The sequence below is a fragment of the Sus scrofa genome, chromosome 6, assembly GCF_000003025.6.
Source record: "Sus scrofa isolate TJ Tabasco breed Duroc chromosome 6, Sscrofa11.1, whole genome shotgun sequence".
Taxonomy (NCBI): Eukaryota; Metazoa; Chordata; class Mammalia; order Artiodactyla; family Suidae; genus Sus; species Sus scrofa.
Window position 1 is genome coordinate 93,816,511 of NC_010448.4, and position 25,268 is coordinate 93,841,778.

Consider the following 25,268-nt stretch of genomic DNA (forward strand, 5'->3'; position numbering starts at 1 on the left):
TTTACCCACTGAATGAGGCCAGAGAGCGAATCCTAATCCTCAAGGATACTAGTTGGGTTCATTACCTCTGAGCCTCAGCGGGAACTCCAGGTATCATTACCTTTTGAGAGAAAGATTGAATCTATCCTCCGCACCAGAGAGAAAAATCCCAAAGAAGGATTATAAATGAGGACCCTTGGGTCAGTGTCCATGATTGATACAGTAGGAACACGATGCTATTGTTGGTTCATTTTGGGTCAGAGTTCTAGCCCTAGATCAAACCATTTCGGAAGGGTGGTAGTGTCAAGGACTCTAGGCATGGCCACTGGGGACCACCTTTGTGTTGCAGGGAAGGCCCAGAAAGAGTGGAATGATTTGAGAGCTGGGGCACCTTCCTACTAGTTACCTAACACCACACTACCTACTCCCAGTTCTCTTACTTCCTCTTTAATGATTCTTTCTTAGTTTATTTCATGTGTTCTTCCTCTGCCCAACCCATAAATGCTGGTGTTTCTGAGAGTTCCATTCTTAATTTTTTTTTCTTTTATTCTTAATCATCCCCAGGGTCACCTAATTCCATGGTAGACAGGATGGCCTCCTCCCCAACATTTAATTCACTCCAAAAATTTCTTTATTTATTTTTATTTTTATTTATTTATTTATTCATCTTGGCAGGCTAGTATAAACTTTTTTTAACTGTTATTTCCCCAATACAATTTTTTTCCTACTGTACAACATGATGACCCAGTTACACATACATGTACACATTCTATTTTCTCGAATTATCATGCTCCATCATAAGTGACTAGACATAGTTCCCAGTGCTACACAGCAGGATCTCATTGCTAATCCATTCCAAAGGCAATAGTTTGTATCTATTAACCCTAAGCTCCCCAACCACCCCACTCCCTCCCCCTCCCCCTCCCCCCTGGCAACCACAAGTCTATTCTCCAAGTCCATGATTTTCTTTTCTGTGGAAAGGTTCATTTGTCCTATAGATTGGATTCCAGATATAAGTGAAATCATATGGTATTTGTCTTTCTCTTTCTGACTAACTTTACTCAGTATGCGAGTCTCTAGTTCCATCCATGTCTTTTTTAAGGAAAGTTTTGTCCGGATATATGTCCAAGAGTGGGATTGCTGGGTCATATGGTAGTTCTGTGTATAGATTTCTAAGGTACCTCTATACTTTTCTCCATAGTGGTTGTACCAGCTTTTATTCCCATCAACAGTGCAGGAGGGTTCCCTTTTCTCCACCCCACCCCCCCCCAGCATTTGTTATTTGTGGACTATTACTGATGGCCATTCTGACTGGTGTGAGGTGGTATCTCCTGGTAGTTTTGATTTGCATTTCTCTAATAATCAGGGAGGTTGAGCATTTTTTCATGTGCTTGTTGGCCATCTGTATATCTTCCTTGGACAACAGTCTATTCAGGTCTTTTGCCCATTTTTCCATTGGGTTGTTGGCTTTTTTTGCTGTTGAGTTGTATAAGTTGCTTGTATATTCTAGAGATTAAGCCCTTGTCAGTTGCATCATTTGAAACTATTTTCTCCCATTCTGTAAGTTGTCTTTTTGTTTTCTTTTTGGTTTCCTTTGCTGTGCAAAAGCTTGTCAGTTTGATTAGGTCCCCTTGGTTTCAAAAATGTATTTTAATCCAGCCATGGAAACTCCATTCCCCTTTGACAAAAACCTGTTTGGGTTGAGCAAGCCTAAATCATATTAGATCAATGTGATTCAAGGAGATGCTTGCTTATGAGAGTTCCCTGGTGGTCTTGTGGTTAGGTGCTTCCACCATGGCCTGGGTTCAATCCCTGGTGGTCTGGGAACTGAGATCCCATATCAAGCTGCTGCATGTTGCAAAAAAAGAAAAAAAAAGAAAAGGGGGGGTGGGGGAGATGCTTGCTTAGGACCTCTGAGAAGAGAAATCAGAGTTGTTTTGTTTTGTTTTCTGGCTGCACCCGCAGCATATGAAAATTTCTGGGCCAGTGATAGAACCCAAGCCACAGTAGTGACAGCACCAGATCCTTAACTGCTAGGTCATCCGGGAACTCTGAGCAATCAGCTTTACTGTTGGATGGGAAAAGGAAGCATACAGCCTCAATTGCCTGCGGCAGTCATTGTGTGTTTTGAGTGGAGCCAGTTTTTAAGTCAATGGTGGGGTCAGCAAAGCACTGAGAGGAAAGCATCGGGTTCCAAATGACATTGTTGAACCAGGGCATCTACCCACTCTGCCCTCCCATTGGACTTCCTGCATTGTGTGATGGTATGTTTTCACATTTTGTAATCCAGTTTGAATTGGGTGTTTGCTCTTGAAGCTGACTGCATTCTACTTAATTCATACTACTGTGAAATAAAATTTATATTTTGTGGTCAGATCAAAAAAAATTTTTTTTTAATTTAAACATAAAATTTTCTCTGTCCTTTGGCCTTCTCTCTCCTCTACTGTGCATTTGAATCTGCATTATTCATCAACCAAACTTTCCCCATCAGCAGAAATATCTGCTCGCCTATAACGAACAACATTCTCTTAGCATCAGTAGTACCACTCCTTGGAGTTCCCTCGTGGCTCAGAAGGTTATAAACCCAACTCGTATCCATGAGGATGAGGGTTTGATCCCTGGCCTCATTCAGTGGGTTAAGGATCCAGGTTGCCCCAAGTTGCAGTGTAGGTCACAGCTGTGGCTTGGATGTCATATTGGGTGGCAGCTGCAGCTCTGATTCAACCCCTAGCCCAGGAACTTCCATATGTCACAGGGGTAGCCCTAAAAAAAAAAGGTAAGACACCTCCTTAAAGATAACATTTCTTCTTTTTTTAAAACTTCTTTTCCATTATCATTTATTACCTGATATTGAATATAATTCCATGTGCTATATAGTAGGACCTTGTTGTTTATCAGGGTTGTTTCGTTTGTTTGTTTGTTTTTGTTTTTAGGGCTACACTCATGACGTATGGAAGTTCCCAGGCTAGTGGTCGAATCAGAGCTGCAGCTGCCTGCCGGCCTACACCACAGCCATAGCAACGCCAGATCTGAGCCACCTTTGCGACTGACACCACAGCTCTCAGCACCCTCCGAATCCTTTACCCACTGAGCAAGGCCAGGGATCGAACCTGCATCCTCATGGTTACTAGTTGGGTTCCTTACCACTGAGCCACGATGGGAACTCCCTCTATTTTGTAGTTATTTATTTATTTTTCTTTTTAGGGCCGCACTGGCAGCACATGGAAGTTCCCGGACTAGGGGTCAAATTGGAGCTGAAGCTGCTGACCTACACCACAGCCACAGCAACGTGGGATCTGGGCCCCATCTGCTATGCATATATATAAATAAACATATATATCTATCTCATATTTCCTCTGTCAATTTATCTGTTGTTGGGCATTTAGTTTGCTTCCCTATCTTGGCTATTAGAAATAGAATTCCTGTGAACACTGGGATGCATGTATCTTTTCAAATGAAGAGTTTTCTCCTGATATATGTCCAGGAGTGGGATTGCTGAATCATAGTTGTGATCCAAGCAGTGCCTGTGAACCTACACCACAGCTCACAGCAAAGCTGGATCCTTAACCTACTGAGCGAGGCTAGGGATTGAACTGGCCTCCTCAGGGACACTAGTCAGGTTCTTAACCCACTGAGCCACAACAGGAACTCCTCCAACATTCCTTCTTGATAAGGGGTCACATGGTGCTTAGACCTGGATTATGTAAACTGTCAATGACACATTATTTAATGTATAGCTCTCTGTCTCAAAAAATTTATATAACTATGCTTTGACTTCTAATGGGTGGAAGAGTTCTCAGAAATTTCTCAGATGCTCTTCCTGGGTTATATAGTATGCAAATTTGGCTTGAATAAAAATTTCCTTTCTTAGATCAACTGGTTAATTTTTCATCCACACTACCACGAATTCTCTTGAGTGCCCTTTCCTGGTCTCCAAACCTACCGACAATTCCCAACCTTGCTTCTCCTCTTCCTGAGTTTCCTATGATTCCTTTACTTAGGAAATAAGAATCTGATGCCCACTATTATGCCAGGCTCTGTTTTAGATACTGTAGATACAGTGGCTGATGAAACAAAGTTGCTGTCTTCATGGACCAGTGGAGGCAGACAATAAAATTATTTTCTGGGTGAGTGAAATAATGAATAACACAGAGTAAGAATATAATCAATGTTGAGCGAAAGCTTATCATTGTCTATAGAATATCACACCAAAGTCTGGTGTTTACTCAACAAGCAGCCCTGGGAACTCAGTATCAGACCCTGTTCTCAAAGCCCTTGGAATCTAAAAAGGTAAATGTAATCAGGAACCTGCCCTCTGGAGCTCAGAGTCCAGAGGAAACTTCAAACGTGTTGAGCGCTAATTTTTTTAGGCCCTGTAAAAAGTGCTCTATGGTAGCCAGCTCCTTTAGTCCCCACTGATTGCAGGAGGTTGTCCAAGGACAGAGAGTTTGGACCAGCAGGCCTAAGACCAGGCAGGCTGGACAGTGACAAGAGCTCTGGCAAGACGGTCCAGATCCTTGGGCTTGGGTCCAGTCCATGTGACCTTGTGCAAGGCAAGTCTCTCTGGTCCTCCCTAGTGTCTGATTCCTGGGGTTTTCCCGACACCCCTTTAACCTGGGCTATAAAGACTGCCTGGGGGTGTTTGAGAGGGGGTGCGAGGGATGGGGGCCCAGAGGCAAAAAAGGAAGGTAACTGAGATCAGTAGGGAGGGGCTCGCTCTAGTCAGAAGAGTGGGATCAAAGGGGAAGGAGGTCGTTGGAGGGACAACCAGACACCGCTCGCTTCCACACCCTGCCCTCGGCTCCCACGCCCTCCAGCGCCGCGCCCGGACCTTCCGGGCTGCAAAAGGAGGGCATTCCCTTTCCCCCCCTAAGGGGTCCTCCGCCGCTGCCCCAGGCTGAAAGTGGACAAATGCTCCGCGGGCCACGCGGCTGGAATTAGGTCCCTGCTCCTTTGGCCTGGGTACTCGCAGCTCCGCGGCTCTCTAGCTCTCCTCCCAGTCCACTCCCCCCCCCCCCCCGTGACTCGCGACCACTTGGTCTGCGCCGCCTGCATTCTCTGTGTGCCGGGCCCGCCCGCACTGCGGGGGAGAGGCCGGGAGCCGCCCACGCCGCGCTCGACGCTCGGCGTCGCTGTCTCCCTGGGACGCGCGCGGCTTGCGCGACGCGCGGGAGCCGGGCGGGCAGCCATGGCGCGGCGCGCAGGGAGGTAGGCGGGCGGGACGCAGGCAGCGCGGGGGCCGCCATGGCCCGGCGGCGGCGCCGCGCCTGCATCGCGCTGTTCCTGGTGCTGCTCTTCGCCTTCGGCACCCTCATGGGCCTGCGCACACTCAAGGCTCCGGACGGACTCCCGGCGCTGGGCCCGGGCCTGGAGCTAGCTCCCTTTGAGCGACGCCCAGAGGGGGCCCCTGCCCCCGCCGCCCGGGCCCCGGCCGCCCCCGCCGCGCCGCCGCCGCCGCAGCCGCCGCCCCGCACCGCGGGCCCGGGCAGCTCCCTAGGGCCGGCCCCCGCCGAGGCCGAGCCCGCCCCCGGGCAGAGTCTGCGCGTCTACTCGGACCTACATGCCTTCTACTACTCGTGGTACGGGAGCCCGAGGCGCGAGGGCCACTACATCCACTGGGACCACGTCATGGTGCCGCACTGGGACCCCAAGATCTCGGCCAGCTACCCCCGCGGCCGCCACAGCCCCCCCGACGACTTGGGCTCCAGCTTCTACCCGGAGCTGGGGCCCTACAGCTCTCGGGACCCCGAAGTGCTGCGGGAGCATATGACCCAGCTAAAGGAAGCAGCCATCGGTGAGTCCCCACCCCCTACTCGCTGTACACCCCCCAGCCTCACCTTTCCTCGTTTCTCACACCCCAACTTTCACTGCTCTTATCACCGGGCCTTTGGTCCCACTCACCTTTGAGCCTAGTTTCTTACTCCTTGTCTTCTAGAACTTTCATTCTGTGCTCATCTAGAGGCTCTTCCCCCACCTAATAGTATTCAGACTCCTCTACCTCTGCCTTCTGACCTTCCCCCCTCCACACACACAAATTCCAAGACCATTTCCTAGGGCAGAGCTGCTGGGAGGACCAGTGGAAGGCATTTGTTTGCACTGGGGCTGTCCCAAGCAGGGACAGCAAGGAGAGAGGTCACTCTTCATGTCTGTTGGGCTTCTAGATTTGGGTAATTGAGGCCTGGGTACCCTGGCAGGAAGGAGTCTGAGGTTCAGAGCAGTGGCCTCTGGATGGATGGCCTCTGCTTTCACACACGGCACAGGCTAGAGCGGCAGCCCTTCTTGCCTTTGCTGGCTGCGGAAGGGAAAGTTTGCCCATGTTGTATGATGGCTCCTGCTCTATTTGCGGTAAGGGGCTTGGGAGCTTTTTATCAAGCACTCTGCTTGAAACGAAGTCCCTCGGTAGGCAGGCCAGGGTGGGGAGGCTCTTATTTCAGATTTTGGCACTGAATTCTGGTGGATTTTACAGTACATTTCAATTTCTCTGGAAATGGTTAGTGGAGGGGGGATTGAATACTAGGGACAATGGTGGGAAGTATTCACAGATAAATAGCACAGAGGCTGTCCCTCAGGAGTCTCCCCTCTAGAGGGGCAGGCAGTTGAGACAAATGTTAAGGGGAAGCATAAAATGACTTCTGTTCAGGGCTCCTCTCCCTGTGGGACCTCAGAGGTGCTCTGCTTCTCTAGAGATAGGACTGTGGCTTCCAGGTGGGTGTGGCATTGTCCACCTGTTTCCCTTTGTTTAACTATTTGCTAATGCAGGACAGAGGTCAGCAGGCGCTCAGGCTCCTCAAGGGCTTGGCGCATTAGGGTTCCTGTAGCTGCTGCACTTCAGCACCGCAGGCATGGACAGCGCCGAGACACTGGGCTCAGGGATCTAATCTGCAGGAAGAGAACCTGGCAGGAGCTTTGCTTTAGGTTTCATTCAGAAACCATTTCACAGTTGGAGATGGTTTGTGAGAAAACAAATTTCTGGTGCGGGGGGACTATGAGTCTCTGAAGTATCCTCTGTGTTGTGTCACAGGCGTCCTGGTCCTGTCCTGGTACCCACCTGGCATGGCTGATGATAATGGGGAGCCCTCAGATGACCTGGTGCCCGCCATTCTGGACACCGCCCATCAGTACAATATCCAGGTGAGTCTCCAAGAAGAGGTCAAATGCTCTCTGGCCCATTCTGGAAATTTCCCCTCCTCCACCCACAGGGATAGTACCTCTATCAAAGTTCTTAATGTTAGCCCAGGTATGCAAATACATAGCAAGTGTAGTGTTGGGGGGGAGGGTCTAATAAATGGTGCCTATGTTACTCTTTATTTTTTTGGCTGCATTCCTGGGCCAGGGATTGATCCTGTACCACAGCAACGACCGAAGCCACTGCAGTGACAATGCCAGATCCTCAACCTGCTGTGCCACAAGGGAACTCCCCTTTGTCACTCTTATTTTGGGGTTCTGAAACAAAATCAGGAAAACTAAATATAGGAGAAATGGGAGACTAAATAAATATCACAGCGATAGAAGTTAGGCTGGAGGCCCTGACCTCGGAAAGAGGGCAGGCAAGGGCCAAATGGCCCCACAAACTGAACTCCAGGCTCAACTCCCCAGGGAGCCTCAACTCCCTAGTGGGAGGCAAAACTGGGCCTCAAGGAGTAAAGCATAACCTGTGCTCTCAGCAGGCACACTCACTTTCATGAGGAATGATGGAGCTGTCCAGTTAGTTTTCTCCATGAGTACCAATCGAATAAGTCATTGCCCTCATCTGTGGCAAAAGAAGAACAATGCTGAAGAAGAGCCTCTCTCCTGCTCTCGAGTCCATCACTGACACATTAAATAGATCATGGTGGGAACTAGAGATTCTCAAACTAAGTGAAGTCGGAAAGGAGAGACAAATACTATATGATGCCACTTATATCTGGAATCTAGTGTACAGCACAAATGAACCTTTCCATAGAAAAGAAACTCGTGGACTTGGAGAACAGACTTGTGGTTGCCAAGGGGGAGGGAGTGGGATGGACTGGGAGTCTGGGGTTAATAGATGCAAAACTCTTGCATTTGGAATGGATAAGCAATGAGATCCTGCTGTATAGTACAGGGAACTATATCTAGTCACTTGTGATAGGACATGATGGAGGATAATGTGAGAAAAAGAATATATATGACTGGGTCACTTTGCTGTACAGTAGGAATTGACAGAACACTGTAAATCGGCTATAATGGAGAAGATAAAAATTAAAAAAAAAAAAAACAGATCATGGCACATATTCCCATTGACACAGCTTCAGTATGCTTCCTATAGTTTCAAGCAGCTAGTGCCAGATACTGGGAGCTGGCACATAAGTTGGAAGCTATGAGCCATCCTGCAACAGCCCGTCAGAATGATTCCCAAAGGCCCTGCTATGGAAGGTGGGAAGACTTCTTTTTTTGGCCCCAAGGACAGTGGCTACTTTTATTTAGTGTGCCCACTACTGCCAGGTCTCTCTTGAACCCAGCCCCTTTTCCAGGCCATAGTTGGAACAGGAGCCTTACAGGTTGTGGCCCCTGGACAGATACTCACCTGACCAACTTCTCCTCTGTTTATGGCAGGTGGCCTTCCACATCCAACCCTACAAGGGCCGAGATGACATCACTCTGCACGACAATGTCAAGTATATCATTGACACGTAAGGCTGCTCTGGCACTTGGATTTTGGTGGGGATCACAGTGGGGGTAGGAATAGTTTGGAGGCACAGGTCAAGATACAAAAGGGTAGAATGCCTGTGTCCTCAGCATCTAAAAAGAGAGTAATGAGCTTGGAGGCAGCACACTGGGCTTGAATTCTGGTTCTGTCACCTCCAATCCGTGATCGGAGGCAAGCCTCTGAAACTTTGAGTCTTGTGCGAGTTATATGAGCTAATATATGTGAAAGTGGCTCATGTAGGGCTTGCACATAGCATTCATTTATTCATTCCAGAAACATTTATTGAATGCCTCTGAGGGTCAGGGCACTGTCCTAAGGCCCAGTTGTGCAGTAACGGGTAGGACCAGCAAAGTTTACATCCTAGTGTGTGTTGGGGGTGTAGTGGAGCAAACAGTAGTCACCAATGACAAATAGTGATCCATACAATGAAAAAGTAATAACGGAATAAAGCCGGGTTTTTGTGTGTGTGTATCTTTTTTAGGGCGGTGCTAGTGGCAAGTACCCAGGCTGGGGCTCCAATCCGAGCTACAGCTGCCGGCCTACACCACAGCCAGGGAAACGCAGGATCTGAGCTGCGTCTGTGACTCACACCACAGCTCACAGCAATGCCGGATCCTTAACCCACTGAGCAAGGCCAGGGATCGAACCCACATCCTCATGGATGCTAATTGGGTTCGTTAACCACTGAGCCACGATGTGAACTCCTAAAGTAGGGTTTTGTATTAGAGTGTGCACAAGAAATGACTTTGGAATGGCTGGTCAAGTGAGCCTCTCTGAGATGACCTGTGAGCCAAATGAAGAGTTGGTTGGCTCTGCAAAGATCTGGGGGCAGGCAGAAAACTCCAGGCAGAGGCTGCTCAGATCCAAAGGCCATCTGATGGGACATGTTTGACAGCAGTCATTGTAGCTGGAGTGTAGAGACAGATGGGGTAATGGCAGGAATGGAGGTGGGCAGGGCCGGACAAAGTAGGTGGGACCTTGCGGGTCTTAGGAGCAATCATATCTGATTTACACTTTAAAAAGAGACTGCGAGTTCCTATTGTGGCTCAATGGGTTAAGAACCTGACATAGATTCCATGAGGATGAAGGTTTGATCCCTGGCCTCGTTCAGTGGGTTAAGGAACTGGCGTTGGCCGCAAGCTATGGTGTAGGTCGCAGACACAGCTCAGATCTGGTGTTGCTGTGGCTGTGGCGTAGGCTGGCAGCTGCAGCTCTGACTCGACCTCTAGCCTGGGAACTTCCATATGCCATAGGTTTGGCTCTAAAATTTAAACAAACCAGAGTTCCCCCGTCATGGCTCAGCAGTTAGCAAACCTGACTAGCAACCATGAGAACATGGGTTCGATCCCTGGCCTCACTCGGGTTAAGGATCCGGCATTTGTCATGAACCATGGTGGAGGTCACAGACGAAGCTCGGATCCTGCGTTGCTGTGGCTGTGGCATGGGCCAGTGGCTACAGTTCCTATTGGATCCCTGGCCCGGGAACCTCCATGTACCCCGGGTGCAGCCCTAAAAAGACAAAAAGACCAAAAAAAAATTAAAATAAATAAATAAAATTTAAACAAATAAATAAAGAAATTAAAAGAGACTGGATTGTAGGAAGGGAGAAGCGAGAGACTGGAGACGAGTTAGGTGGCTGTCAGTTAGCCCAGACAGAAGATGGTGGTGGTTGGCCTAGGGCAGGGCGGTGAGGCTTGAACGGAGGAATGACAAGCTAGGGAGAGGGAGGGAGGGAGGCAGGGAACTGATTCTTGCTTAGAGGCATGATGCGTCCAACTGTGGAAACTGGCTGGATCCAGAACTGTGCTCAGGCAGCAAAAGATCTCATCCACGGGTGGCCCTCCAGCTGTACGGGCTTCTCGCATCCCAGGCTGCACGCTCAGGCTCTCTTGTCTCCTGCTCCTCAGGTATGGCTCCCATGGTGCGTTTTACCGCTATAAGAACAGCATGGGTAAGAGCCTCCCACTCTTTTATATCTATGACTCCTATCTGACGTCCCCTGAGGCCTGGGCCCACCTCCTGACACCAAATGGGCCCCATTCAATCCGCAACACCCCGTACGATGGGGTCTTCATAGCGCTGCTGGTGGAGGAGGGCCACACCCACGACATCCTGGCAGCTGGATTTGATGGCATGTATACCTACTTTGCCTCCAATGGTTTCTCCTTCGGCTCCTCCCATCAGAACTGGAAAGCTGTGAAGAACTTTTGTGATGCCAACAACCTCATGTTTATCCCCAGCGTGGGGCCTGGCTACATTGACACCAGCATCCGGCCCTGGAACAACCACAATACGCGGAACAGGGTCAATGGCAAGTACTATGAGACGGCCCTGCAGGCAGCTCTGACAGTGAGGCCCGAGATCGTCTCCATCACCTCTTTCAACGAGTGGCATGAGGGCACCCAGATTGAGAAGGCCATTCCCAAGAAGACGCCAACTCGGCTGTATCTGGACTACCTGCCCCATCAGCCCAGCCTGTACCTGGAGCTGACGCGCCGCTGGGCAGAGCACTTCATCAAAGAGAAGGAGCAGTGGCTGATGTGAGGGGCCTGCAAGCTGGGGCAGGAGATGCCAACATCCCGGCCCCACCGGCAGAGGTCACCACACGGGGCTTGGCTGAGGTTGTAGACACTTGCTTGTCTCCAAGTCAGCGGCTGGCTGAGGGCTTCTGGGGCCACGGAGAACAGAGCAGGGTGCTCTGCAGGGACAGGACACTAGGCAGTGTTCCAGGATCAAACCCAGGAGCTGGCAGGTGACCGGATTTAGCTCAAGGCAGCTCCACAGCCTCAGTCAAAACACTTTGAACTCATCCCTCTGGCCTTGACTGCAGCTGGTTGGTGGTGTGGCATCACCATGTCACTGTTCTTAGAAGGGTGTCAGGGCTCTGGGCTAGCACGCACTCTCCCTTCTGCCAGCCTGCATCCTCCCCAGGCCTGTCTGCCCCAAGCTAGGGAACCCTATTTGAGAGTCTCTAAAAGGGGAATTCTCAGTTTAAGCTCTTCCCAGTAGTTCCTAAACCGAAGTATCAGGAAATCATTCTGAGCATCACAAATCCATTCCACACACTCAGTGAGCACCCTACCACGTGCCAGGTGCTGGGGGGAAACTTGGCCAGGAATGAGTCCTGTCTTCCTTCCTAAGCTTACAGGATCCACTTTCCTCATTTGGTGTGGCCTTGTAGCTAGTGCCTGAGCACAGCTCTAAGTTTCTCCTTTTTGCAGGTTTGCCCAGTGCTGGGAGTTAAGTTCTTTTTCCTCTGTGCTCCAGGGCCTCTGTTTTCCTAGATGAATATTTAGCTCCAGGGAGAAGACCAGGACACCCCCACTCCCTTTACCTCCCTGAAATGAATGAGGCCCAGTTGCTAGAGCTGTTTTCAGTACTACTGTGATTTTATTAAATATGACATGGTGTTCTGTTCTCAAGTCAGCTTTCCTTCCGCTCCCTGCAGGCCCACAAACTCTGATCCCTGTCAGGTTCTGTGACAAATCGACATGTAGGATGGGCTGGCTACCGTGTTCCTAAGTGTGACGAAGAGGCCAGTTTGCTTGAGAAATGAGTAGTTTCAACAAGACTTTTAGAGGGAATATTTAACAAAACAGTGCTTATTTACAAGAAACTAATATGCTAATTGCAGGGACCCTCAGAGCAGGCTTGGGATACCCTCTTGGCAAGAATTCTTGAAAAACATGTACGTTGGAAACCTCTGTATTGTCAAGGGTATGGGCTCAAGACTGAATCCCAATTCTGGGAGCTGGGGTGCAAGGTGGGTGGGAAAGAAGTGAGCCCTACCGGTCACCTCAAGGACTCCCAGCTCCAATAATGGATACTAAACCCCCCAGTGGATGGGGAAGGCCTGGTCCCCTCGCTTGTGACTCAGCTGGGGAAACCAAGGCAGGCAGGGACAGATGAAAAGGGCTGGATGGTGACCTGGAGTCATTTACAGATGAAGTAACACCGAGGCTTTGTTTCACACATAGAAACATAAAATACTAAAAATATGTTAAGGTCAGGGGACAAGGGCAGTAATTGTCACCCACTGCTGCTGGCAGTGCAACTTGATTCAGTTCTTTTGAAGGCTAACCTGTGTCAAGAGCCATAAAAATGCCCGTATACTTTGACCCAGTAATCCTACTCTGAGGAAATAATTCAAAAGAAAAATAAAGCATTTACAAAGATGTTTAATAGCAGCATTATTTTCTATTAAAGAAACAATAAAGTTTAAATGCCCAACAGTAATGGTATACATATGAATAAAGATGAAGGCTTCTGACACTGGATTTAAATAAAGGTGTTACAGGTATAATTTACTGTGATTTATTATTAATAAATAAGAAAAGTGGCTGAAAAGGCTAGCAGAGATTTACCAATATTCTTTAATTTGGACCCCTCCCACGCACACCAACTGAGCTTACGCCACACCATTAAAACAAGACGACGACTTCGGGCCAGGCAATTATAGCACAGGCAGTGTTTGGCTTGTGGCTCTAGAATTTTTTTTTCTTTCTTGGTTTTTAGGGCTACACTCATGGCACACGGAGGTTCCCAGGCTAGGGGTCGAATTGGAGCTGTAGCCGCCGGCCCACGCCACAGCCACAGCCATGCCAGATCCGAGCTGCATTTTTGACCTCCTCTGCAGCTCACACCAACTCCACATCCTCAAGCGAGGCCAGGGATCGAACCCACATCCTCATGGATCCTAGTCGGGTTCGTTAACCGCTGAGCCCCAAAGGGAAGTCCTACAATTTTTATCCTAACCTGCTTCCGGCTTCAGGAGCACAAACTCATGCCTCTGGTTCACGTAAAAGACTTCTAAAAAAGCACCAGCTGCTACCTTAGCTGATTTGGACCTTAAATGCCACCACCCAGAGAAGAGGCTCTCACTAGATTCCAAATCTGTTATTTTATTTTTCAAAAATCTGAAGAAACAAGAAACAAGGCCATACTAGGAATGTTCTTAAAATCTCCATTCAGCTTTTAGCTGGTAATATGAAATTATAGATAAATAACCTCCTCAGTGATGTGTGAGGCTTAACCAGTAGCTTCTAGGCCTGGCTGACAGTGTTCAGAAAGAAACTTTGCCTTAAAAGGTCAGACTCGTTAACACTGTAGCCCCAGCGGCCTCTGTAAATAAGGCCTTGCCAGCCACCAGCGGACAGACACATAGTGTCCAGCACCCGTCCTTGGGCCCTCCCTCTTCTGGAGTTTCACGAGCAGGATCTGTGTGAGGGAAACAGCCCATACTTCTGGAGGATGACTGTAGTACTTTCCAGGGCGCTGAGGAGGAAACGGAGGACAGTGAGGGTTGGACTTCTCAAAGCCTGAGCCCACCAGAGTCTGGAAATCAGGGTCCCCTAAGCTCTTTGATCTTCCTGTGCTCTGTTCATCAAATCCTTGAACCCTTTGGGATTCCTGAAAAAGCCAGCAACACTAGCAAACTTAGTCCCACTCCACCCGCCACCTCCAAACCTGTCTAGCCTCCTCAGGGCAAGAGAGGACTGACAATCTGTTGCGGTTTCTTTTTTTTTTTTGGTCATGGCTTTTTTATTTTTCCCCTGTCTCCCAACCTCACTCAGATCCTATCCCCGTGCCATAGCAAAGAGACTCACCAACCCGGACGAATGATGCCAAACTTTCCAGGCACAGACAAGTCAACAACCGTTGACCCTAATCGGCACTCAGGGCTCTGGCCATCCCCAATTGGTCCCCCATCAATGACCAAAGACAAGTGAGGCCAGAGGTCCTCAAATTCCTGCAAAGGGGCAAAGGAAGAGCATGGTCACCACCCCTGGCATCTGCAGTGACATACTCCACCCAGGGCTCATAAGACAAAGGCCACACAGCTCTAAATAAGCATCTTCCTCTAAGCAGAGGAAGGATCCTCATTTAGTTAAAGTCAGCTGTGCCTAGGACACTGCCTTTGCACCTAGGACACTGCATGCATCCTGTGAGGTTTGGAGCCCGCCCCCAGGTTAGCACCCCAAGTAACACCTATCTAGAGCTTAAAGAAAATCTTGCTATGTGGAGAGGAAATGCCACACATTGCTTCAGTTAGGGAGGTATAAGGACAATGCCTGGAGTCCTAGACAGGAGTCCAAAGTTATGAGCGCAACACTCGACTTTCCACCAAAATGCTGTGTGACTGCATGCAAGTTACTTGATCCAGGGCTGTAAATTACGGGGGCTGGACCAGATGGTCACTAAGGTCCCTTCCAGCTCTACCACTCTAGTCCTGAATCTCAGCTGAACTCTGGATCAGGGCAGGAGAATAAAAACAGGGTGGACCCGGCAAGTGTGTGCCACTGGCGCTCAATCATTGGGCTGTGGAAAGGATCTTCCCTTCAGAACTGTGGACTGAACTGTTAACTGAACCAGAGCACTATCCCCCTCCCCTACCCCTCATGAAGACACTGCAGTGGCAGTTTGGCCGGGGGATTTGGGATGTGGGATCATAAATATCAGTTACTATGTTGGAAAGGTCACCAGCCTGCTAAAAAGATAAAAGGTAAGACTCCCCATCCCCACTGCCTAGGGTTTAGCCACCAGGACCAAGTAAAGCCTGCAGTCTGAGAATAAGGAGGGGTGACGTTCCAAAGCCCCTGACCCCACTCTCTAAGTCTGGGCATGGAAACCCCATCCCTTTAAGTTCTTACTTAAATAATTAAAATAACTTAAATGTGTTCTACATTTAAATTCGGTAAGAAAGAAAGGAGGGTGCTAAGTCAAATGTCTTTGAGTCCTCATTCACTCTAAGCTCTTCAGCCAAGAGAGGACGAAGACGATCCTTTCTAGCACCCGCCTCGTGCGAGAGATAAGAGGACAGGACCAGGAATCCTGAGAGTCTCAACTTTCTTTACAGCAAGTTGTAAAGACTGTATTCTCCAACAACTGCTACCCTCACAAAAAGGGAAATAAACGTACTTTATGATGTCTCTTATTGTTAAAAAGACAGCAGAGGAAAAAAAAAAAAAAGAAAAACCATCAATTCTCCCCCTTGTCTCTCAAGCTTTATAAAACTCTTCCGAGAGCCTTTGCTTTGGAGCCCCCCACTACTTCACCCCCAGCCAACTGGGCAGAGACTTCGGACCATAAGATCGAAATGGTGGTTCCCCTGCCAGGCAATTCCAGTGAATGGTCAGCACCCCCTGGTTCAGAGAAAACCGGCCTGGTGGTGTTTCCGGGGAGAGGGCTGGGTCTCACCTGGACATTCAGAGAGCTGGCCTGGGAGCTGAGGTTGGCGCTGGTGAGGGCAAGTGGTCCCCCAAACACCTGGGCCAAATCCTGCATGAAGGCATGGTCGGGAATCCGGACGCCTACAAGCTTTGAGGCAAGGGAAAGGGCATCATCAGAAAGGCTGGAAGGGGTGGGCAATGGGTCTGACTTGGATCCTAGCAAAAGCCAAATGGCAAGAGTCTGGGGACACAAGAGAACCTGACTCACGGGAGTGAAGGGGTTCAGGTCCTTGTTGAGCTCTTCTGAGCGTTCCATCACCAGGGTCACTGGTCCTGGCAACAGGTCGTTCAGGAGCCCCTCAGGTACTCTCACATGGCAGTACCTGGGAACAAAGTGGGCACAAATCCAACCAAACGAAAGGCACTGCTGGTCCTATTCCAGACTCTAGGGAGATCTAGAAAAGGTGACCCTAGCGACTACAAGGGGATCCACCTGTCTTTTTTCTTCAAGCCCCCAAGAATTTGAGCAGAAGGTAGGGCACCAGTGGAGCATCCCAAGCTTGGAGCCCACATGCCTCTCGTCTCCGAGCTACAGCGCTTTCACGCTCCATGTTTTACTTTCTTCATGGCACTATTAAACTAAGCAATGTGGTCCCCCGCTTTTTTCTTAAACCGTGGCAGTCCCCCCCCCCCATTACCACGAAAGCGTCAGAATAGGGACCCCTACTGCCTCAATTATCGGTGCGCCCCCGAGCTCGTTTAAGGCTGGCAGACGCCAAGTGCTTCGCACACGTTTCCAGTTCCGGATTCCTGGGTGAGCATGGACAAGCCCCTCCCGCTCTCTGCGCCTCAGTCTCCCAAGCCTGTCACCGGAAACCCCTCCCGCGGTGCCGCCCCCAGCGGGGCCGGGTCGGGGCGGCCTCACCTGTAGACGTCGGCCACGCGGCCCAGGCATACGGCCAGCGGCTTGGTCTCGCTGCGGCCCTTGGCGAGGTACACGGCGCCCAGTGCTTCTGAGCAGCTCGCGGAGCAGGCCAGGCCGTACAGCGTATCGGTGGGAACGGCCACCACGGCGCCGGCGCGCAGCTCGGCCACGGCGGCCCGCAGTGCCTCGGTCCAGCCGGCGCGCTCCGGGCTTGCGGCCCGCACGGCCCCGCTCCCTGGGAGCCGCAACAGCCGGGCCCCCGGCGCTGCCGGAGCGGGGCTCGGCGGGCGGAGGAGACGCCCGCTCCGGGCGGAGCCCGCCGGCCCCTCGCTCAACCCCATGCTGGCAGCCACCGCGGCCCTCAGCCCCCTGCACGGACGCGCCGGAGACATCCGCCCAGACCCACTTCCGGGAGGAAGTGACGCGCCCACTCAGCTTCCGGTTCGAGAAGCTCGGCCCCACCTCCGCGCCGGGCAACTTAAAGGGACCGCGACCCCCAGGAGGATTGAAGGAGACCGGTGGGGACGGGGCGGGGCGCAGCTTTGCGGAGCCCTGGCGCAGCGCTGGGGAGGGGGGGCGGCCGAAAGGGGGGCGGTGGTCGGGCCGCGCAGGCGGAGATGGAATGGGGCCCGGGCTCAGACTGGTCACGGGGGTGAGAGGGGGCCCGTCGGGGAGGGGGGAAGGGGCTCTGACCCCGCGCAAGCGCCGGCCCTGACCGTCTGTCTCGCTCTCTCCCGGGCAGGGAGGCTGCCGGCGTGGACCGTGGGAAGGCGGGGCTGGGGCTCGGCGGGAGGCCACCCCCGCAGCCGCCCCGGGATGAGCGCGCCCAGCAGCTGCTGGACGCGGTGGAGCAGCGGCAGCGGCAGCTCCTGGACACCATCGCCGCCTGCGAGGAGATGCTGCGGCAGCTGGGCCGCCGGCGCCCGGAGCCGGCTGGTGGCGGGGTCAGTGCCCACCCCGGGCTGGGCCTGGGAGGTGGGGACTACCCACTGGCCGCACTTGCTAGCCCTAGCTTTCCCTGGAGGGTGGAAGAGTGTCCCCACCGCTTTACCCCCACTGCCTTTCATCTGGATGAGAGGCTTTGAAAAAGTTAAGTGCTATCCAGATGCCAAGTGGCCATCTCTTGCGGGGGCCTAATCCAGGGCCTTTCTTCCCAGCCTCACTTTTTTTTCCCCCCCCCAACCTGTTCCAATCAGAACGTCTCAGCCAAACCTGGAGCGCCCTCCCAGCCAGCTGTCTCCACCAGAGGTGGCTTTCCAAAGGATGCTGGCGATGGAGCTGCGGAGCCCTGACCATCTCCGAGCGGGGCGCCCTGACTTCTCTCCCTCCCCGGGGCTGGTGGCTGGACTCTGAACAACTCCCTTTCAATAAAGGGGCCAGTCTTCACTGGCAGTGGCTGGTATTTGGCTCTCAGCCTGGGGTGGCAGCTCTGCTGGCAGCTGGGTTCACTCCCACTTCATCCTGGCCGAAGGCAGTGCTGAGCTTTGAAATGTAGCCAGCGAATACCCAGTCTGATTATCCGGATTTGGGCAGGCCAGCAGTGCTTGCCAGAGTGGTCTGGCCTGCTTTGTGGGATCCAGGTGGTGTTACATGTCCATTTCATGCTTTGGGGGCTCTTAGCCCCAGGAAACACTTTTAGCAGAGCCTTGATTAAAAGGAAACCTGCAGACTCTCCTGGTGACCGACCTTTTCCTTTCTGTCCCCTGTCTAAGACTTTGATGCCTGGGGATGGGGGGAAGCGGTTGAAAATGGACAACCATGGGCAGGGATGGGAAAAAAATGCCACAGATACTACCAGGTTTAAATAAGCATTTAATTAGGATTTCATTAGTATTTAATATTGCTTTTTCAATTCCAAAAAGTTAAATTTTCACTTCTTAGCAGATATTTTAAAGTACAATATTAAGTTTTTACAAAATGAGCAATTAAGCAAACACCATTATTTCACATTCTTCAAAAATACAAATTCTTTTTGGGTTTGGAGGTTTCTTCCTTTGGAAGTACTGAACCTGTAACGTTTTCACATCGCTCAGTGGAAGTCCATTGTTCCCATGTTTCACACTTAAATAAATTTGATAGGCTTTTACATAATCCAAATAAAACTATTTGGGGTTAAAAAAAAAAATTTGTCACGAAGACCTCTGGCCAATGACTTAGTGTGTGTCAAAAAAAGAAGGCTCTCGTGGGTCTTGTCTCTCCTGGACAGAAGATGAGCCAGAGATTCATCAAAAACCTGTTTCCAGCCACCTCCCCCAAACAGGGACTAGGAATTCACAGGGAAAACGGAAAAGACACCTTGAACTCCAACTCCCACCCCCACATTCTCCAAAACACAACAAAGAATATATGTAGACTGTTGAATTAAACAGCGCCCTTGGGAGGCCTGAGGACACAGGAAAAGGGCAAGAGAGGCCCCTCTGACTTGGCACCACTATGAGGATAACAAGGATATTGCAGAAAAGACCCCTGGGTATTGGTGAAAAACAGGTTTTATGAAAAGTTTCCCCATAAGAAAAAGTAGAAACTGCATTGAGCTGAGAAAGTGACATGACATCATCACTCCATTTTGGGCCCAGGAGGCACACCACCAAAAGGGCAGCGTGTGGTTTTAAACATTGCTTCCAGTAAAAAAAGCTTGTACTATATACACATTGACATAAAGATCCAGTTTAATTTGCATTTTTCAGTGCAGACTGAGAAGCCCTCTCGAATAGGAGTAACAGAAATGCCCAGTGGTCAGCTTCCCCGAAGGGCATGAGAAGAAACGTGGGGCGCTTTCCCTCACCCCCAAAATTTGCAAGAGAAAACAGGCTAAAATGACGACCAATCAGAAATATGCATAATTGAGTTCTGTTGCTTCTTCCCTCCCCAGAATTTAGGAGTGGACAATTTCCAATCTGTCACAACAGAATTATTTGCATCCTGGGTCTATGGACATCTTTCTGCTTTGGCTGAAGTATATTTTAAAACCATTCTTTAGTAGCCTGAGATTTGAAGGTAAAGTGGAGTGAGGCAAGGGGAAGAAAGAAAGTTGATAAAGCCGATTATTAACAGATTTGTTGACTGGATTCAATGAGGGCTGAAGACCATTTTGCTTAAAGAGACAGCACGAGCCATAGGGGGTGCAGTATGGAAATGGCTCACAATGCCCACCCCCCACGACCACCACCACTCCCCCCAGACATATTTCTGATTGGTGGTGTAGGAACATTGTAAACTCACTAGCAATATTGTCGCAGCTCCACAAATCAACGGTTTCAGTGACTTTGGAGACAGGATTAAGGACAAATGGATGTGATTACAAATATAAAAGTCTAGAAGGTGCCAGGTGTCTACCTAGGAACAACCTGTTTCATCCTTTCGGGCATCACTTTGTAACGGTGAAGAGGGGAAAGATGGCAAAGGACCAAGAAGTGATGAAAAAGGGCCTCAACAGTCAGCAGAAGAAAACAGGACCCGCAGCAGTTCTTCAGAGAGCCTGAGGGGGCGCCCTTGGGCACACAGGGAAGGCTTGCATAGATTGAGCAGTTGCTGAGAATGCATAATAGTGTTTCCCTGTGGACAGCCTCCTAGAACAGGGCTGATGGAGTGGAAAAACGCCGCCAGGCCAGGGCCACATGGGACAACGACCGTCAAGCTACACATATTGCACCAAGGTAAGTGCTTTTCTTTTAACATCTCAATTTAACTTTTTTTTTTTCTGAGCAAAAAATAAAACTTTATGGAAAGTATATATATGTATATATACACATACGTACATACATATATATACACACACACACAAAAGAAATTGCAGCAATTGGGTTAAAGATAAAATAACCTAAAGTGCTTTTTTATTTTATTATTTCTTTAATATACCAACATGAGGTTCCGCAAACTCGTCCCTTTGGACACATTCAGCATTATACAAAGTCTCTCAGGAAAACCCACCCACCCTCCATTCTCCCCATTAGTCTGCTGCCTTGGCCCTGAAGGTAAAAGTCTCCAAACTACTGACTCTCCCAGAGGTGGTAGAGGAGTCCCTTGCTTCTACCCAGAGAGGTCTTCATACTGTAAGGCCCCTCCTGGGCTTTGCACCATGAGCTCCTTCTTAAGGGGGGCCAGGGTGGGGTGGAAGGAATTCAATGAATAATACCGATTCCTGTCATCAAACTAGTGATGCCCCCACGAGGTTGGCCAGGCTGCCAGGAAAGGCAGGGCCACTTGCCCTCCGTGCCTCGCCCACCTGCCTGGGAAGGGCCAAATTCACTAAGGCAGTTTGGCGGTGCCAGCCAAAGCTTCCTGCCACCTCCCAAGCCCATGAACTCCAATTCCTCGTGCTGACTAGCACCCTGTAAAGGGGCAGTATAGCTGGAGATGCTGGTGGGAGCCGGAAGTCTCAACCTACAGGGTGAAAATGATTAAGGTCACCATCGAAAGGAAAAAGGCCTGACTTCACCTGCCAGGAGCCCGCCAACCTTCCCTAACCACCCTAGGGTCATTGCTGGGTTTGGAAACCACTCTCTATGAAGGCTCTCTGTGGCTCCACTTTAGCCTGCTGCCCTTTCTTCTCCAAGGTCCTTGGCACCAGAGGCCAGGCTGATAGAAGGGGGAGGGGCGGGGAGGGGCTAGAACAGGAAGGAAAGGAAAGACTGCCTACCCTGTAGAGTAAACCTGCGCTTCACAACCAGTCACGAGCATTTTAAGCACATTCCTGATTTTTCAAAAGCTGCTTAATCTGACAGTCCCGCTGGTCATCTCCAGTCACCCTCAAAAAGGCGGATACTTCAACTAGAAAAATCTGTCTGCCTAAAGGCTGTTTCTTCATCACTCTCCATCTCTGCAGAGCAGAAAAGCCACAGGCCCAACAGGAGCACAGCCAAGGCTAACCAGAAGGAAGCAGTATTTAAACCATGGGTGCTTCCAATGGCCTTCCCTGGGCTCCTGTTTTTCTACCTCAGCTCCCAGGGACCCACCTCTCAGGTCAGCCTAGAATGGGCACGTGGGGAGGTCATCTGGGACCCCCTCCATGCTGCCCTCTCTCTCACAAGGTGTAGAGAAAACAGCCAGGGTCCTACTGCCAAGCATCCTATGGGTACAAGGCCCACAGACAGCCCAGGACAACCCACACCCAGCAGCTGGTTTTCCAGGAAGACGGACCCACTGTGGTAACAGAAGTTTCCTCCTGCCTTATCAACTTCTGCTGAGGTCAGTGGTCACAAGAACCCACCAGCCTTTCGGACAAGGGAAGGCAGAGGGTCAAAAAGAAACTGTTTCTCCCCACTAGACTCCTGAGACACCACCGGCTTATAGTTAAGCAGCTCCTCATGGCAGTGACATTTACCACCATCGCCCTCTTGTCTGAATCTGTCCCTGAAATCCTGTTAAAGGCAGGGCCTCTGGCTCCCAGGAAAATGATCTATGCTAGATACTGTCTTGGCTGGCCCTGAGTAATGGCTCAGAGGACAGGAGAGTGACAAATGCAGATCTCTTTACCTTAGAGAGAAGGAAAGGAAGGCGAAATTACGGCTGCTTTCTGCCCGACATCACTGACTCAGAAGGGCAGGCCTGTGAGAACACTTTTCCTCACTTGAGGCAGGGAGGGGGCCCTTGGGAGGCAGAGGCCATGCCTAGTTTCTGAGCTCAGTACACATGGTGAGCACTCCTGACTACATTAACACAGCCAGTTGAGAGAAACTTTCCATTTTAGTGTGGATTGTATTTTATGTTTTATTTTAAGAGGCAATAACTGGGAGCCAAAGGCAGACAGATGGATATAATTCTATACACAAATCATCAAAAAAAAATTTTTTTTCCTATAACACAACTTAATGAAACATTCCAAATGAGATAACTTATTGCAACATTTCAGGCTTTTTGGTGGAAGGGGAATTTTTTTTTTATTTTACCCTGAGTAGAAGATCATTGCTTTTTTTTTGTTTGTTTTTGTTTTTTTTTTTCCTTTTTTTGTTTAGAAATCATATGACTAAGCTGAGCAAGTCACATCCTTCTTTGCACTGTACTAGGCTGTATGCAAAATCCAGAGGGGTCAGGGGTGGAGATGGGAGGGGACAACCAAAAGCCTGGCTGGAACCCCAAACCAGGCCACCCGCCTGCCGAGGGCATGCCGCCTGAACAAAACTCCTGGAAAGCCGCACATTCTCCTGATGAGCAAAATGCAGCTCTTCTGCTCTGAGGAAGAAGATACCATTCAGAAAAGGCAGACCGCCGACCAGCAACTGGCCACAAACTGCCCGTCCACTCCAGGACAAAGCAGGGATGTTCCCCAAGAAAAACTCACTGTGATCTGCAAGCCCTGGCAACCAAGAGAGAGAGAGAAAGAGAGAGAGAGAGAGAGAGAGAGAGAGAGAGAGGGAGAGGGAGAGAGAGAGAGAGAGGAGAGAGAGAGAGAGAGAGAGAGAATATGCCGGGAAGGCAAAGACTGATCAAGTTCCTACAGCCTGCTCTGCACAGGCACCAGTCAGCGACAGGAGCTATCAACGACTTGCCTAGGGCCCTGATGGAAGCAGGCTGTCCCCTAGGCCTCAGGCCAGCCTTTTAGCTGCCTGTTTGTGCCGTAGCTGGCTGCAGGATGACACCTGCCACAGTCGCCCTGAGCTCCACCACACCAAGCACAGACAACAAAACCAGCTCACCCGATCCCTGTCCAGCTCACAGCTGTCTGACCTGGCTTTGCCACTTCCTTCTCTGACGGAGCGAGGGTCTGGCCTTCCAAGCAAGCTTCGGCCTCAGACTCAAAAGACGCATGGGGAGGAGCAACACCCGACACGCCGAACTCTACTGCCCAGACCACAAAGACCCCAGTGCAAGTGATGGGCAGCATCAGATTGATGGAAACCACACCCTTTCATTTAGAATTTTTATGCATACGAGTAACCTTAATTTCCAAGTTCACATGACAATAAGCAAAAGTGACATACAGTGCAGCCAAACAGTTCATTTATAACTTAGCTTTTTTTTTGTTTTGTTTTTTTTGTTTGTTTTTTTGTTTTTTCCAAAGATCAGTTCCTTAAAAATGGATGCTCCTGACATATGAATAAAGAAAACAGGTCTGAAAGGTGAGGATTTCAAACAGTAGATTTCTTCATCCTTCAAACTGCTGACCCCATGAGGACAGGCACCGCACCTCTGCTTCCTGCTTGGCCTCTGTTCCTGGAGGGGAGCACATTCGGGCCTTTCACTTGGAGAAGCTGCTGGTCAGGCCCATCTCCTCCTCTTCCTGCAGTAGTGCTTCAATGGGAATCAGGTTGGATGGGGTGTCCAGGCTCTGGAGAGACAGAAACTCGGACATATCCATGGCACGTAACGTTTCTGTCGGAGGGTCTGAAGGAGTCACTGCTTGTCTGCTTTGCTCACAGGAGGAGGATGCAGCGGAGGATGACGACAGGGGGATCGGGGGTGGGGAAAAAGTCTGTGGTGGTAGCTTCAGGCCTGGCCCATCAGGAGGCTGGGCGCTCAGCTCTGGAGGGGGCGGGGAAGAACAGCCCTTCCGCCTGCTGGCCGCCCGCTCCTTGGCAGAGTCCCGGCACGCACACTGACACTGACAGGCCTCCTCTTGTTTGATGATGATCACAGGAACACTGAGGCCAATCTGCTGTACAGCACTGCCTGTGAGAGAGGCGAGAGAGACTGCTCTTCAAGTAGCCGCAGGGCAAGGGCAAGAGGGACAGGAGGGTGTAAGACTAGGTGAGAGCTGAGCACCATGGAGGCAGGAAGATGGGAAGGGTGGATGTCATGCTCCAGGCTTTGTTCCTCCTCGAGTGAGAAGCCTCTGACACTCCCCATCCCCTCTGAGGCAGAGAAGCCACACACCATCTAGATGCACCCTGTATTTCCAGCTTCATTTCTGGCCACCCTCCATGCCAGCCACGGCGGACACCTCCCTTTTCCCGACACTCTCCGCATAGCTCTTGGCTGAGAGGCTCTTCCTTCTGCCTAAAGTCTTCTGGAGAACTTAGCTCTGAACACCCAGCTCACTCCTCTCCTCTCCTGACACCTCCACCTCCAGGCAGTGTTTCCAGCGGGCTTACACCTGAGGGCCAGCCCGAGGGCAGAGCTCTGCCGCACTGCACCTGACCCTGGCCCCTGCCTGCCCAAGAGGCTCTGACCTCCTTCAGGACACCCTGCTCAGCTGTGCAGCCCGGCTCTCTGATACAAGCCAGCCTTGTATGCACACACATTCCCCCTCTTTTGTGTGTGTGTGCGGTGCACAGGCACACTCTGAATTCGGATAGGCTTTGCATGTCTCAGAAGAGCTCGAGACCAGGGGTAGGAGAACAGAATGGGCATCAGGAGGCCTGAGGCTCTGCCACAGACTCACGTATGACTCTCGGGGAGTCATTTCATCGTTTCGGGGCCTAGTTGCTTTAATCTATAAAAAGCTTGAGAAAAAGGACCTTTTAGCTCTCTAAGATCTCAGACGCTATTTCTTCATTACTGTAATTAGAAAAAGAGTCCAATGAGTTAACAACTGCTCTCTTTGGCATGAACTGTGATTCAAACTTTTTCTGGCTATGTTAAAGGCTGT

At 50.4% G+C, this 25,268-nt stretch overlaps 4 protein-coding genes across 8 annotated transcripts in view; 2 read left to right on the forward strand and 2 right to left on the reverse strand.

Annotated features, from left to right (window-relative positions):
• MANEAL (mannosidase endo-alpha like) lies at positions 5,128-15,612 on the forward strand. Of its 2 annotated transcripts, XM_021095975.1 has the most exons (4): positions 5,128-5,773; positions 7,001-7,110; positions 8,554-8,630; positions 10,555-15,612. In XM_021095975.1, the coding sequence occupies exons 1-4, from the start codon at positions 5,224-5,226 to the stop codon at positions 11,189-11,191; spliced, it is 1,374 nt and encodes a 457-aa protein (XP_020951634.1). In that variant the 5' UTR covers positions 5,128-5,223; the 3' UTR covers positions 11,192-15,612. The 2 variants fall into 2 exon arrangements, with proteins under 2 accessions (XP_020951634.1, XP_020951635.1); XM_021095976.1 differs by lacking the exons at positions 5,128-5,773; positions 8,554-8,630 and having other exon boundaries at positions 7,040-7,110.
• Positions 12,810-17,266, reverse strand: YRDC (yrdC N6-threonylcarbamoyltransferase domain containing). 2 transcript variants are annotated; one of them, XM_021095977.1, is made up of 5 exons: positions 16,742-17,266; positions 16,085-16,199; positions 15,845-15,964; positions 14,258-14,396; positions 12,810-13,921 (listed from the first exon to the last, which is right to left on the reverse strand). In XM_021095977.1, the coding sequence occupies exons 1-5, from the start codon at positions 17,131-17,133 to the stop codon at positions 13,728-13,730; spliced, it is 960 nt and encodes a 319-aa protein (XP_020951636.1). In that variant the 5' UTR covers positions 17,134-17,266; the 3' UTR covers positions 12,810-13,727. The 2 variants fall into 2 exon arrangements, with proteins under 2 accessions (XP_020951636.1, XP_020951637.1); XM_021095978.1 differs by having other exon boundaries at positions 14,254-14,396.
• Positions 17,256-18,415, forward strand: C6H1orf122 (chromosome 6 C1orf122 homolog). The gene is made up of 3 exons (XM_021095979.1): positions 17,256-17,393; positions 17,484-17,685; positions 17,938-18,415. The coding sequence occupies exons 1-3, from the start codon at positions 17,359-17,361 to the stop codon at positions 18,031-18,033; spliced, it is 333 nt and encodes a 110-aa protein (XP_020951638.1). The 5' UTR covers positions 17,256-17,358; the 3' UTR covers positions 18,034-18,415.
• MTF1 (metal regulatory transcription factor 1) overlaps positions 20,685-25,268 on the reverse strand; it is a 47,233-nt gene continuing 42,649 nt past the window's right edge. Inside the window, exon 11 of one of the 3 annotated variants that reach the window (XM_021093301.1) lies at positions 20,685-24,349. In XM_021093301.1, coding sequence (XP_020948960.1) covers positions 23,919-24,349 — 431 coding nt within the window. In that variant the 3' untranslated portion in view covers positions 20,685-23,918. 3 annotated transcript variants of the gene reach the window in all.

Bases quoted from the DNA above. Each gene is read 5' to 3' on its own strand.
- MANEAL (XM_021095975.1), top strand. From the start codon at position 5,224: ATGGCCCGGCGGCGGCGCCGCGCCTGCATCGCGCTGTTCCTGGTGCTG. The intron at 5,774-7,000 runs GTGAGTCCCCAC...GTTGTGTCACAG, and splicing joins GCTAAAGGAAGCAGCCATCG to GCGTCCTGGTCCTGTCCTGG. The intron at 7,111-8,553 runs GTGAGTCTCCAA...TGTTTATGGCAG, and splicing joins CCCATCAGTACAATATCCAG to GTGGCCTTCCACATCCAACC.
- YRDC (XM_021095977.1), bottom strand. From the start codon at position 17,133: ATGTCTCCGGCGCGTCCGTGCAGGGGGCTGAGGGCCGCGGTGGCTGCC. The intron at 16,200-16,741 runs GTGAGGCCGCCC...CTTTGTTCCCAG, and splicing joins CGCGTGGCCGACGTCTACAG to GTACTGCCATGTGAGAGTAC. The intron at 15,965-16,084 runs GTGAGTCAGGTT...CTTGCCTCAAAG, and splicing joins ACCTGAACCCCTTCACTCCC to CTTGTAGGCGTCCGGATTCC.
- C6H1orf122 (XM_021095979.1), top strand. From the start codon at position 17,359: ATGGAATGGGGCCCGGGCTCAGACTGGTCACGGGG. The intron at 17,394-17,483 runs GTGAGAGGGGGC...TCTCCCGGGCAG, and splicing joins GGCTCAGACTGGTCACGGGG to GGAGGCTGCCGGCGTGGACC. The intron at 17,686-17,937 runs GTCAGTGCCCAC...TGTTCCAATCAG, and splicing joins CGGAGCCGGCTGGTGGCGGG to AACGTCTCAGCCAAACCTGG.